Here is a 13,913-nt window from a genome sequence, read left to right on the forward strand (position 1 = left end):
TGGAGTGTAGGAAATAGCCCGTGTCCAAAGGCTTATATTGGGCGTTGCAAAGAGGGTACAGGCGATGCAAAGACTGGAGCACCCTTGGAAATAAACCTACATTATTCTAAGCCTATTAACATAATCTGTATGTTTACATTAAATGTTAAGGATGCTTTGCTGCATATACTGCATGCATATACCAGCTGCTTAGCCTCATATGAGCTTCATTGAGACTGCTTTTGGTCATCTTGCCTACTTACGTGCACAAACAGACAAATCCATCGTGAACTTAAATTTGCACCTGAAGTCTGCAACAGAGTCGAGCTGCCAAATTTTAATTATACCGAAAATGCAACTCCAAACTTACATATAACAGCCATAAGAGAGATAACCAAGCTTGTCTTTCCAGGCCTTTTGTCTTTGTGTCCCCGGCTGCCAAACTGGACTGATGCCTGACAAAAGTGCAACATGGCTCGCATTGCCAAACTAAATATAGCGAGAGGAGCTATGTTAAAGTCACACAGAGACACGACGAAGTCATACCTGCCATTTGCTCAATGATAAAATCATTAAAAATAGATTTAATTGGCTAAAATAGCTTCCAAAGTATTTTACGCATGTGCGTAACAGGCTTCCATTGTAACATGCCATATCAAACCCCAATCAAACGCGTTCTCTATTTTGACCTATAAACTTTTGTGCCACAAGGATTGAGCCTCACGTGCATAGGGAAGACTAAGTCGTCTTGGTCTAAAACGTCTTCCTCTGTAAAATATTTCAAACGGCTCTGAGGTTAAGGTTAAGGTGGGGGTTATAGGTTTAAAACGAACTTATAGATACAAATTGGCAGGTTAAGCAGCGTGGCGTGAAATTGGATGTAATTCTCTGTTCTGGTCCACCTTGTAATTTGGTAATTTAACGATAGCAGTCCACAGCCAGATAGAAGTAACTCCACGGAGGCTCTACAATGAAAAGGAACCCGTTTTTAAAACGTTCAAAATAGTCTAAATTGTGTCTGAGCAAAATTCAGTCTCAGTATTTTTCCCTTCCCATATAGTCAAAGGTCTACTTTATAAACTCATTGACTCATATAGGCTACACATTGAGGCGTAGGCTATCTGTCATTTTGTGCCAGTGGTCACATGGCTTTGGCCCTCAGGAATGGATAGAGATGGATCCCCACGTCAGCTTGTACGTCTAAGGATTTCTGCTCCACCAGTCTGCCTCAAAGTGACTGGAGCGCAGCGCCGCGGAGGAACTATGCGAGGATTATTATAGGACGTTTCCAATAGCAGAATATGGATTTTGATGAGCGGATCTCTGGCTCTAATATGTATTTACCGAGCTGCACTTACTACGTCTCCGGAGCAGACTTTTCGGGTCTCCCTCATTATTTAACCCAGAGCCAGTCCTCTTGCCCCATGACATACCCCTACCAGTCCTCAGCGCTGCCACAGGTCCCGTCCGTGAGAGATGTGGCTTTCAGAGACTATGGGATTGATACTTCCAGTAAATGGCACCACAGCAGAGGGAGCTTGTCACACTGCTACCCCGATGACATCGTGCACAGGGACGGCTGGACGAGCGCGACCTCCAGGGGGGGAGAGGTCCTGGTGAAAGGCAGCTCCAGCGCCAGCCACTCCTCCAGCTCCTCCAACCCGACGCCGGGCTTCTATGGCAGCGTTGGCAGGAACGGCGTCCTGCCCCAGGCGTTTGACCAGTTCTTCGACACAGCCTACGGGAGCGCGGAGAGCAGCACGACGTCCACAGCACAAGCGACAGACACAGAGAGACACGCGGCCAAAACAAGCCCCGCTCCGGTTCACCCGGGCTCGGACACGGCGGAGAGTTGCAGCCCCAAGTCGTCCTCCGGCCACAGCGAGGAGAAACAGAGCAAAAGCAGCAGTGAGTAGCCCCGTTCAATGCAACAAGGAGAAAAATCTAACGCGTTGCTCTTAAAGCTTTTTATATGCTGTTTTATAAGCACGTAAGGTTTATGGAGGGCCTGCAGATTTACCCTATAACAAAACTATGTTATAAACGACAAGATCACGTGCTTGGGATTGAAATTGGCCGTGAAGACTTTGGCGTTAAGCTTGTCTTCCAAGATTTTCAAACAAGATATCCACTTTTTTTCCCTTAAGTGTGCGCGTAAAAATCCTCGTATAGTTAGCCTATAAATTTAATTAGTATGCCAAATAATATTTATGAATATTATATCCTTTTTAAAAAGTTTTTAAAACATATATCTCCCATGTTTGTGTCCACTTGATTATATTTAGTTTCGTCATATGTATATATTATTTTTAACTTTTTAATGTGCTTGCTTTTGAATTTCCAGTTTATTTTATTCTGGGTTGACTGCACTGGGCTGCTGTGGCATTTTAATGTGATTTAGGAGCGGATTTAGGTTTAACCCCTGCTCCTTATTCAAAGATAAATATTTAGAGATTCACTGGATTTTTGTTGGATTTAATTCAACAACTGCTTGTCATGGAATTTGCTGTCACTAAAGCTAAAACAACAGCTCTTTACGCACAGTAAAACCAGGAGGGGACAATACAAGCATATCATATATACACGACCCCCATGACTGGTTTAGGCCCGCGCCCTTACTCTTAAAAAGCAGCCGGTATGGTGTTACAGATTTCAATAAGTTTTCACATGCACACTTCCCACATGCAGCCCCTCCATGCACAACGTACATGCCCCACTATCAAGTCCACTCTTTGTTTACAAATCTCGGTCCTGTAGGCCTGAGTGGAGGGAGACACTTGAACTCTGCTCCTGCAGACCACCACCGCTGCTGCAGAGCAGGAAATAGACTAATGATTTCATGTACTTGCAATGTGCCTATAATATCTCGTGTTGACATTTGCCTTTTTGTGTATTTATCATTCAATTCAGGTGGCCAGAGGACGCGCAAGAAGAGGTGTCCATATTCAAAATATCAGATCAGGGAACTGGAGAGGGAATTCTTTTTCAGCGTTTACATAAACAAGGAGAAGCGCATGCAGCTCTCTCGGATGCTCAATCTGACAGATCGCCAGGTCAAAATCTGGTTTCAAAACAGAAGGATGAAGGAGAAGAAACTGAACAGAGACCGTTTACAGTACTTCACCACTAACCCCCTACTATAAACATTCAACAAAGACTGACTTTCACATGCAGCCATTCGCACACTCAAGATTTCACGTTACCTGGACGGGATGACGATTTTTTTTAATGTGCCAGACGTTATAAAGAATTCTACTATTTATACACTATTTTGTCATTAAACACCGTTGGCTCTATTATTATTATTATTATTATTATTATTATTATTATTATTATTATTATTATTATTATTATTATTATTATTATTATTATTTAGACATGGTATTCTGCCTGCCCGACCAATCAACAATTTCCAAATTTTTAAGGTACGTGGTTGGGTGTATGATTTACGCGGAAAACCAGATGTGTCCGGATTAATTTTATATTATTTAATAATACACATGGAGATAATTTTACTGCGATTAAAAAAAACGTATTTTTCCCCCTTAAATATGTAGAATATATAAATCTGTAGAATTTATTTTTGTTTTTATGCACATTTACGCAAATTTACGCACGCACACGCATTTTTTGAGGCCAGAAATCTTGACATCAAACTACTGTTCGTGTTTTCTTCTTTCTCTTAATATTTTAACTTTATTGTACAAATACAACTCCGGTGACTGTAAATCTATTTTGTGTGTTTTGGAATTACTATCAGACCTCGCCTGACACTGTTGGCGGTGAAGACCTAATCTGACACTGTTGGCAACTGACCCCAAAATGTACCGGTCAGTGCTGCATAGTTAGAGAATGAGTTAAAATATAATCTGATATCAGTTCATCCTTTTCATGCATGTTAACTCTGATATTCGGTGATATTTAACATGTGTGCTTGACCCTCAGTGCAGGCGCTTTGTTGAGCTCTTGGCCGTAAAGTGGGATTATTCCCGAACTTCATCCAAAAGTCCAACCGCTGATGAAAGCGCAAACCCCCAAATGAAACATAATCCCATACTTTGTTTTATATGCCAGCACGTGGATCGTATCAGATGCATGATATGTGGGTCGGATGCTTTTTTATTCCCTCATGGCTGGAAATTAGATCCTCTGAAGTTATTGTTTGATATCCATTACAAAGGAGGCTGATTTCTGACCTAACATGCCTGTTAAATTTACTGAAACAATCTTGACAGTTGTTTGAATTCTTATAGATATACCAGGCCGCCTCTTAAAAAAAAATAAATAAAGAAAATCTATTTTTGTGATTACTCTCATCAAAGTAGGCTATATAGTTTCTGAAAGACTTCATTCATTTCATCCTCTCAAAGTCAGCTGACCCATAAGGCAGTGACATTGGGATAAATAAAGGGGCGGACTCAGATCACTTACAATCCTGTATTGTCATGTGTTTATAATCTGACGTGGTTTAACCCAAATATCCCACATTAGTCTGATACTGAATATGATTTTAAACCATGTGGATTCATGTCAATCTGCAAATAAAGGTCAAATGAAGCTCGCGCAAATAAAAAAGATGGGTAAAAAATGGCTTCAGGTGGTTTTGTATCCACCACTAGACCCCTGAAAACAACTTGAATGGCCTGCCATAAGCTAATAAGGGCCCTGATTCCTTCCTTATACCGTGCATCCTGTGAGGCTCCCAGGAATTCCGCTTTGATTGCTGCACATCCTCCCAGTTGCTCCAGTAACTTGGCCATAAAACGCGGATTCGTCTGGAGCATTTGGAGTGTAGTGCAATAAAGCGTCTGAGACCAAGGTTATTAACTGTGACTAAGGGGCTGAAAAACAACGGCTGGGAGCACTGAAAGCTTGTGTTCACGGACCTTTCCGGCGTCATTTGTTTCAGCATCTTACCGTGGTCGGAATATTCTGCGTTTGAGTCGCGCTGCGGTGTCTAGGCCCTGCTGTCCTCTGTCCACTGGGTGGCGCTGCTCCGATCAATGTCATTGCCGTGAATTGAGATATAAAAGAAGTTTGACTCGCCGCTCAGCTGCTTTAAAACATGTCAACACATCAGGATTTCAATGTTAAGGTAGGCACAGAAATATTATCACGAGCGTTTTATCACTGAGAGGGGTTTCTTCATGTGATTTAAGAAAGCGGGTCTATTTTTTCTTGTTTATCCCACTTCATCCCCATCTGAAAACAAATCATTTTATCATTTAAAAATGGGGAAATGTTATTATGTGATGAAAGCATGTGCTTGCAGAATTACCATCAGTAAGCAGTGAGTTTGTTTCTGTGAGGATCAAATTTAATGCAGGTTCTCAGGTTGCAGTTTTGTAGAATTTATAGGCCTGGAGTGACTAATGCGCACTAAGAAATAAGATCACAAGGGCCTACATTACAAACACTTCGTGGCTCACTGACTTTTAGAATCCCACACAGTTTAAAACGTATACCTATAATTTCATACATCTCAAATTGGATTTATGGTGTTTAATCATAACGTGAACAATGTAAAAATGTGAAAACCTGGATAGTATATGGACCATTTGTTCACTTTGATTTTAAGATGCAGCTTTGATACAAGTTGTATGCGTCCTGTATGTGCGTCCTTGTGCGTGCGCGCTGGCATGGACAGACACCAACAGAGAGACATTTTGACGCACAACAGTCTGTACGATTTTCATTAATTTTCTAACCCTGTTTTTTCAACTAAATTGATTAAATTAATTGAATTATTAAATAATTATAAATAATTAAATAAAAAAAAAAGTTTTATGGGAATAATATAAGAGCAGCTCACCCACAGCGCACACTGAAACATCACAGGAAATAATCCAGTAGGGTTAATGATTATTATCATTCATCGCAGCCAGACATGCTGCAGGTTTGACGCCATATAAAATGGCTGTACATAAACTGCAGCTCTGTTTTCTAGACTGTATGGCTCCAGACTTCAAGGAAAATCGAGGTAGCCGATGTTGTATTTCACCAACCTTTGGAGCTATCTTTGGTCTGATCTAAATCTGGAGGCCTGTGTTATAAAATCCTAACTATTGTCTTTTAAGTAGGCATGAGTTGATGTATGTCTGACCTTTTTTTTAAATTTCTTATTTTTTTGCAGCAATCCAGGTTAACAATTTCCGTTTACTGCTTTGTCATATCATTTTTAAATTAAATTCAGTGGCGAAGTTGTTTTACAATATGACCAATTTTTGCTCTTGCTTATTTTGAATGAGGGCAAAATGTACACGATAAAGACGATTGGACGTCCTTAATGTTAAACAATTACTTTCGTGCTTTGCATGCAATGCGGGTATTTTTTATTTTTTGTTTGTTCTGGTTATAGTTTTTTTTTATTTTTCCCATTACCTCAGCCTCAGATGCGTAGGCCTGAATATATTTCGTAAAAGGCACAAATACCATAAAGGCAGAGACGGCGAAGGTCTTTCATGTATTAAAAACAAAAACAAATATAAATAAAGTTTAAAAGGTGTATTTTACTTGTGAATGGAATAGATTTTAGGAGACGTCCATTTGACATTTAACCTAAATTAAATTTAGAAGGAGGGGGATTATAGGCCTTAGAATGAGAGTGTGTGTGTGTTTCTTAATAGACAGTAGGTAAATTAGTGACATACAAACTCTCGGTGTTTCTGTGAGGAGATAATAGCAAGATTAGCAAGTTCTAATGTCATCTATGCAGTAACGACCTACATTTCGTACAGTCTTGCCAATATGAAATGATCATTAAGAAAAAATGTAGCTCCAGGGCATTGTTCAGCTTTGGCGATTACTTCACTGTGCCTGCGTGTCACCTTTCTGAATGCTCAACAGAGCCTTTGCAGTAAAAGGTGTCTGGATGCTATCATGGCTATTGCACCCGCAATATTCACACCACAATCAGATAAGCTCCAGGGCTCTAAAGGAAGTGACTTTTGCACGGGATTGACCAGCAATGTAGCGACATGAAACACAGTCTACACTACTTTTGGACAGTCCATGAGGAATTTAAAATAAAAAAAAAAAGAGGGGTGGGGGGGTGGTCCAAAAATAGTCATGCGAGCAGCACAAGAAGGGTTAAGAGTCCCACGACCAAAGAGTCACACAGGACCTTTTTGGAACTTTGATGCACCCTGTGCTTCTCAGAGGCACCCTTCATTTTTACAGTGCTGTAAAAGTGGCCATAAAGCTATGCATTGTACATAATTGTTAGGGACAGCTTTCAACAACCGAGTTGTCAAATAGGGGTTGTTGTTGTTAAGTTGGCACAGGCAGCTCTGGGCTTATAGGATCCAGGCTCAGGATGTGAAACTCCAAATAAGATTTAAAGAATTTACCTAAAACCCTCTGATGCCCCCCCCTCCCCACACCACACACACACACACACACACACACACACACACACTTTTCTCTTTACTTAGCCTAAAACAAAATATACGACACAGTGGAGCTGTCTGCTCGGACTGGGAGGAGTCTGTAGTCGCCTGGTGTTTTAATTGGCTGCAGGCTACAGTGAGAAGCGTGAGTATCAGTAATTATTCAGCAATGTTTTGCACAAGAAATGTCAGCCAGAAAGGGCTATCTTCATCCTCCGTCAAATTATACCACAACGATGACATGCCCCAACAACCAAGCTGGAAATTCATTTTTCGTGGACTCTTTAATCAACGTGAGAACCGACAGCGGTTCATATTACCAGAGTAACGGTGTGTATTTGCCACCGGCGTCGGAATATTCATATGGACTCTCCGGTGGCTCTTGTTTCCCGGGGATCGGTAAACGCAACGAGCCAAGCACCCAAAGCGTGATCCCGTCTTCTGCTCCGTATGTTCAAGGGATGGAAACGTGGCTGGAAACGTCGAGATCCTGCCGGGTGGATCAGCCCAGCAGCGGCCAGCATATGGCTCAGTGTTCATTCTCCCCGAATATAAAAGAGGAGAGCGCTTATTGCCTTTACGAGTCTGACAAATGTCCTAAAGGAGCAACAGTAGATGACATTTCCTACTCGTCTGCATCATGCCCGGTCACCGGCAGCTCTCTGCCAGTCCCCGGCTACTTCCGCCTGTCTCAGACGTACGCGTCCTCCAGGCTTTACCATGATATTCAGCCAAACATGAATCACTTTACACTGCAACGACCTGCCCGCGTGGACAGCCAGCAGCCCTCGCAGCCTCAGACTGCCTCAGCTGAGCCGGAGCGGAGGGAGAGCCGCGAGGAGGCGCCTGTCCCTGCGCCCTGCGCCCCGGCCGGAGAGGAGGACAGCCGCCTGTCCTCGGAGGGCTCATCCTCCCCTGAGCCTGCTGAGACATGTAGCGCGGAGTGTCCAGAAAAACCCGTCAAAGGTGAAGAGTCGATTGTAGGAATGCGATGCTGGAATACCAGCATAGAGGGGCATGCACGCATAATTCTTAGACTTCCTGTGTTTTCTACCCAATGGCTTATGGAATGCACGAATGCTCATGGTCTATTAATGTATTATTATCTAGGTCAACAGTCAGCCACTCACAGGTTTGCCTTTAGCACGTATTTACCGGTTTATCATGCATGAGGCAAAATTGAACGTGACTTAACCAATCAGCGCCGAGGAGCAGAGCTATTTTGCTCCTAATATCTGCGTTTAGATCACAAATACACTGCTATATCTGTGCTTTATTGCAATGCTATTCAAAAAAGCCTTATTGGTTTATTTAACAAGCAATTATTTGAAGTTTTGATTATTAAAAAACACACGAATTATCCTTTTGTTTGTAGATATCTTCATTTAGGGAAACTACAACGGATAATCCAGTGTATCCATTTGTCCCGTGCAGGACTCTGTTGTCATTTGTCCGCGCATCAAAGCCACAGGCCCTGCGATAATTTCAGCAGACTGTGTAGTCTGGGGTTTTATGTCTTAATAAAGGTGCAGTTGGCCACAGACTGCTTAACGGGGCAAATAGTTTCTGATAAAATGCTGAATTGCAGCTGTATGGGAAATCCACATAGGTGTGTGACTGTGCGTAAAATGGTTGTAAAATCAAATAGAACACAAAAACCAGCCATTATACGGGTAGTTATACTCTGTGTGGTTGTGTTGTCAGAGTCAGGCCAAATAGTAGAATTTAAACACCAAATTCTACATAGTGAAAACACAAATTTACAATACGACATGTCAAGTTTTCCTTATATTTGATTTTAAATCTTCTTAGTCCATCTTTTCTAAAAAATGTCTTCGTATGATCTATGATCTTTTTTTTGCCTCACCTGTTGCCTAATATAATGCTTCATTTTCATCACAGGAGATGGTAAAATGGAAAGCACGGCCAACTGGCTTACAGCTAAGAGTGGACGAAAGAAGCGCTGCCCCTACACCAAGCACCAGACTCTGGAGCTGGAGAAGGAGTTTCTCTTCAACATGTACTTGACTAGAGAGCGTCGCCTGGAGATCAGCCGTAGTGTGCACCTCACTGACAGGCAAGTCAAAATCTGGTTCCAAAACAGGAGGATGAAACTGAAAAAAATGAGCCGGGAGAATAGGATCCGAGAGCTCTCCAGCAACTTCAGTTTCTCATGAGACTGTGCGTCTTTGGCGCCCTCCTTCATCCATGGCAAGGGCGCCTGTGCAGAGCCTTCCCAACCCAACTGTGAGAATGTCCATGGAAAATAGGACCCTACTGCTAACTTATTGATTGTTGTTCTTTCCTTATTTTCACGTCTGTTTTATTTTGTCGTGGATATGTATTTATAAATGACTACATTTGTATCGTTGTGTTTAAGATGTTCAGAATGTGACCACAATGTTTCAGAGCTTCAGACTTGTACAGATTGTATAGTCAACCTGAGTGAACCATTGGAATTTGCATGCTTGACCAACCCTTTGGGATACGTGTGTTACAGTTACATGTAGACCTTTGTGTGACAGCTAAGGAGTCCGAGAGGTCTGATGAATATTTGCACATTTTGCTGGTCAAATTAATAAAACCATCCCTGCAACTGCAGACTTCTTATTTCATTTAGAATGACAGGCTAGGAGCTGCGCACTGTTTAAGTCTTAAAGTTGGCACAGGTACAGTGCATGGTGCTAATGTCTTTGTGTTTTGGACCGGGTCCGCTCTGTGCACAGTAAATATTATAACAGTGGTGGAGGGTAATGTTCTTCATAGTTTAGGCCTGTGATAGATGTCTGGCGGCTGTGCGCACTTCGTTGCTTTTTGTCCTTGACATCAGACTTAAATGTAAACCACACAACCAGTAAAACCTGTTTTCCCCCTTTATAATTATTGTTATTTAAAAATATTTTAAACTGTGAATAAGTGGATCCTTGCTGCAAAACGAAGACAAACTATTTTTTAACGGTAAACTATTTTATTTGAAGACATAGGTAGCGGACTAAAACAGTCCAAAACAATTTGAGGACTGCCGCAGAGTCATGATTAAATTGCTATTGTCTTTTACGTACGTTCATTTTTCTAAAATTCGGTTTGACCTTTTAAACCAAGAAACTACATAATTTCCACACATTGAAAACACTTAAACATGTTATGTACACCGATATTCCTGAAGAGGAGAGCATGCTGTTGAGTGGTTTAGGTAGTCTCATGTTGTTGGGCTATAATATTTCTCCCACAACATGAAACTGCCTTGATTACCTCAGTAAAACTCGTCGCATCATGAAAAGTGAATCACTATTAATTAATGGTGGAATTTATTAATAATTTGGCGCAGAATACTGCGAACACATAAAACATTATTATTCCAAAAAGTGCAATAAAGTGTTTTATTGTTGTGCGTAAAAGAAACTCTTTATCTGTTTTTTTTCTTTGTGGGTTTTTCACAATTAAGCTACATTCTGTTATATCTGGTTACACTAAATCCAAGATATACAAAGTTTCAACATGTCTGTAATTTAAAACAACACCTGCAGAGGATTTTGAGCGCATCTGTGTGATCCAAACAGTCGGAAGTAAAGACGCAGGCTTGGAAATGAAAGGATTAAGACTTGCATGTGTCCAGGGGAAGACTAAAGGACAGACAAGGCCTCGGTTATGATCATTGCAGTCTGCCAGTTGCCTCGCTGTAGGAAATGCCGGATGCGTCTGCTTGCCCGGGAGAAAGGACACAAAGGCCGAGCTTTATTGGTGATATTTAGCTTAGACAGCCAGGTTGTAACCTTAAGAAAAACAACCCAATTGCCCGTGATAAAAATGACTGTTATATAGCACCCAAATAACCTCTCCCCACTTTCCGTTTTTAGATTACCTTCAAAGTAGAACCACAACCCTGCAGACGCAGCATTGCGCATCTTGGAAACTGTCCCTTAATATATGTTTTGATATTGCAAACTCCAAATGATGCTTTAAAAAATGTCTGGTTGTTTAATTGAATTTAAAAGGTCTTGAAAATGTTTTATACATCAACCAAACAAGAGCCAGAAATATCTTCCCAAAGTAAGAGGCTTACAGATGGAGATCATTAAACTAATATCAGTCTTATATATTTTTTAGAATAAATAATCCCATTACTATTTAAAGGAAGATTGTTTGGTGCTTTTACAAAGTAAGGCTTTAAAGTAACAACCCCCTCCCCCGCTCATTTTATCTTAACGGTGTTCGATTACAACAACATCAAATCTTTTCACAAAAATCATAACATTTATTGCTTATAAAACGAAATATTTCCCAATAAAGGAGCGGGGACTTGCTATTAAAATATGGTGGGGAAAATGGAGGCCATTTAGTTGAGCAGCAGGCTGATTTATTATTTATTGTTCTGTCCCACGGTCACGTGTTTGGGGCGCCCTATCCAGTCTTGGGCAAGGTTCAACTTGCTGGACGCATTGAGCCTCTAGCTGGTGCAAGAAAAGAAGCACATTTTATGCAATGAATGTGTTTTTTCTAGGTGTTGCAAGACTATAACGCGTTATTTTGTGCATTTTTTTGCAATGTCGACGTTAGGAACGAGTTATTATGTTGAGTCGCCTATTCTTCCTGAGCAGGAAGATATGGCACCGAGATACTCGTCAGCTGCAGGGGTGGAGCAGGCGATGCTCACCGAATATGGCGGACAGGAATCTTGCCCTTTGCAGACGAAATCTTCTATTTTTGGCGGATCTTGGAGTCCCATCTCAGCTCATCCTCCGAGCTCAGCCGCACCGACCTACATACATCACCATTACACGAGCGGGGACAGCGATGGCATGTTTACGCGCTCCTGGGCGTTGGATCCCGTGTCTGCGTCTCTGTGTTTGACGGGATTACCATCGACAGCCATGCATTATGAGATAAAACCCGAGCCTCTGATTGGGAGTGCAGATTGTACAACTTTGGAGACGCACACACCTCTTTTGTCTGACATTGAAAACGGAGCGTCCCTTGCGGAGATTCCCTGTGAAACCACATCCGCTCCTAAAGCCACAGAGGAGAGCCCGACAGCAGAGGACAAGAGGGACACAGATGCAAGTAAGACATACATTGTTTTCATTTGACTCTCACTTTATGAATGTACTTAGACGCACGGAAATGACATTAAAAGCTTGAGGATGTGGGGGAATTGTTTGGAATGTCACAGGCTTGATTTCGTATAGAAATGTGTATAGTATTTGTATATCAAACGGTGTTTAGGCTCAAAGAGATAGTGACTTGATCTTCTGCAAAAAATAACATGCATATTCTTCAAGGTGATTGACACACTTCACGGCATAATTTTACACAAATTTAACAATAATTTAGTGAGGAATTTTCCATTCCCAATCCTCAAATTGCTCGTGCAGGTTGAAAATAAAACAATAATTTCTATTCATGCAGAAAAAACATGTCATTCCCAAATGACAAAGTCAGTAGACTTCAGTGCTGTTTATGAGTCTTATTCTGAGAGCGTTAACTCTCTGGTTTTGACCCCCCCTCCTGTTTCTAGATAACCCATCGTCCAACTGGCTTCACGCAAAGCCCACCAGAAAAAAGCGTTGTCCATACACAAAGCATCAAATCCTCGAACTGGAAAAGGAGTTTCTCTTTAACATGTACCTCCCCCGGGATCGTAGATACGAGGTAGCCAGAGTGCTGAGTTTGACCGAGAGACAGGTGAAAATCTGGTTTCAGAACCGCAGGATGAAGATGAAGAAAGAAAACAAAGACCGGCGGAGGGACAGTTAACTGGTTTTGGACTGATGGTGGATTAGAGGGAGGAGGAGGGGGAGGGAGAGGAGGAAGAGGGGAGCCTGTCTTTAATATTCCTGACCTGTTACACATGTTGTTGTAAAGTTTGTGTTGTTAAAAACGATGCTGGATGTTTTTTTCCTCCTCTATGAGATCCAGTGTTTCATGTCTGTGAGAGGACAAAGTGTCTGGTCAGAGTTTAGATGTGTTGTATTTGGCGCACAGATATAGTTATTATAGGCCATTTGTTATTTGCATGAAATGACCTTTGACTACCTGAATGTCTTTCAGCTACCTATTTGCATTGTTTATTAAGTTATTGTTTTTTGCAATCTAGATGTTTATTTTATTTTTTTTTTAAACCCCAACGGGTTTTGATCCATTTGTGAAAACACTGTGCACACTTCGAATACCTCGTCGTTCCTGGTTTCATCTAAAATAAAAGTAGTTTGTTTAGCACACAAAAAAACTATTATGGATTATTTATTTGCTATCATTTGTTGCTTAATATTAAAACAGATATTTTAACACGTTTCAAAAAATGCTGCAAATTAATTAAATACTATTTTTTCTTTTTCTGTTTCTGTTTCTTTTCCTTTCATTTCCTCATCCTTTTTACAATTTAGTGCTCTGTTCACCTTAAAAATTTCAAAACTATTCCCCCAAAATACACGTTCCCCTTATTTATTTAATTAAAAAGGACTAAATTGGAAACCCCGAATACTCCTCTGGTTTATAACCACTAAGTGTTACGGCGCAAACAACCCAAACAAGCCACAGAAAAACTTC

At 41.2% G+C, this 13,913-nt stretch overlaps 3 protein-coding genes across 3 annotated transcripts; all 3 read left to right on the top strand.

The window, feature by feature from the left end:
• The first annotated feature begins 1,166 nt into the window (after nucleotides 1-1,166).
• hoxa11b (homeobox A11b) lies at nucleotides 1,167-4,549 on the top strand. The gene is made up of 2 exons (XM_042490581.2): nucleotides 1,167-1,887; nucleotides 2,890-4,549. The coding sequence occupies exons 1-2, from the start codon at nucleotides 1,281-1,283 to the stop codon at nucleotides 3,120-3,122; spliced, it is 840 nt and encodes a 279-aa protein (XP_042346515.1). The 5' UTR covers nucleotides 1,167-1,280; the 3' UTR covers nucleotides 3,123-4,549.
• A 2,954-nt stretch (nucleotides 4,550-7,503) lies between these two features.
• hoxa10b (homeobox A10b) lies at nucleotides 7,504-9,958 on the top strand. Its single transcript, XM_042490611.2, has 2 exons — nucleotides 7,504-8,333; nucleotides 9,270-9,958. Exons 1-2 carry the CDS (start codon nucleotides 7,553-7,555, stop codon nucleotides 9,542-9,544), a joined length of 1,056 nt encoding a protein of 351 aa, XP_042346545.1. The 5' UTR covers nucleotides 7,504-7,552; the 3' UTR covers nucleotides 9,545-9,958.
• Nucleotides 9,959-11,796: 1,838 nt separating this feature from the next.
• hoxa9b (homeobox A9b) lies at nucleotides 11,797-13,665 on the top strand. The gene is made up of 2 exons (XM_042490727.2): nucleotides 11,797-12,428; nucleotides 12,883-13,665. The coding sequence occupies exons 1-2, from the start codon at nucleotides 11,912-11,914 to the stop codon at nucleotides 13,119-13,121; spliced, it is 756 nt and encodes a 251-aa protein (XP_042346661.1). The 5' UTR covers nucleotides 11,797-11,911; the 3' UTR covers nucleotides 13,122-13,665.
• The last annotated feature ends 248 nt before the right edge of the window (nucleotides 13,666-13,913 follow it).

Source organism: Plectropomus leopardus, chromosome 11 (genome assembly GCF_026936395.1).
Source record: "Plectropomus leopardus strain MGB_pleo_1.0 chromosome 11, ASM2693639v1, whole genome shotgun sequence".
Lineage (NCBI taxonomy): Eukaryota > Metazoa > Chordata > Actinopteri > Perciformes > Serranidae > Plectropomus > Plectropomus leopardus.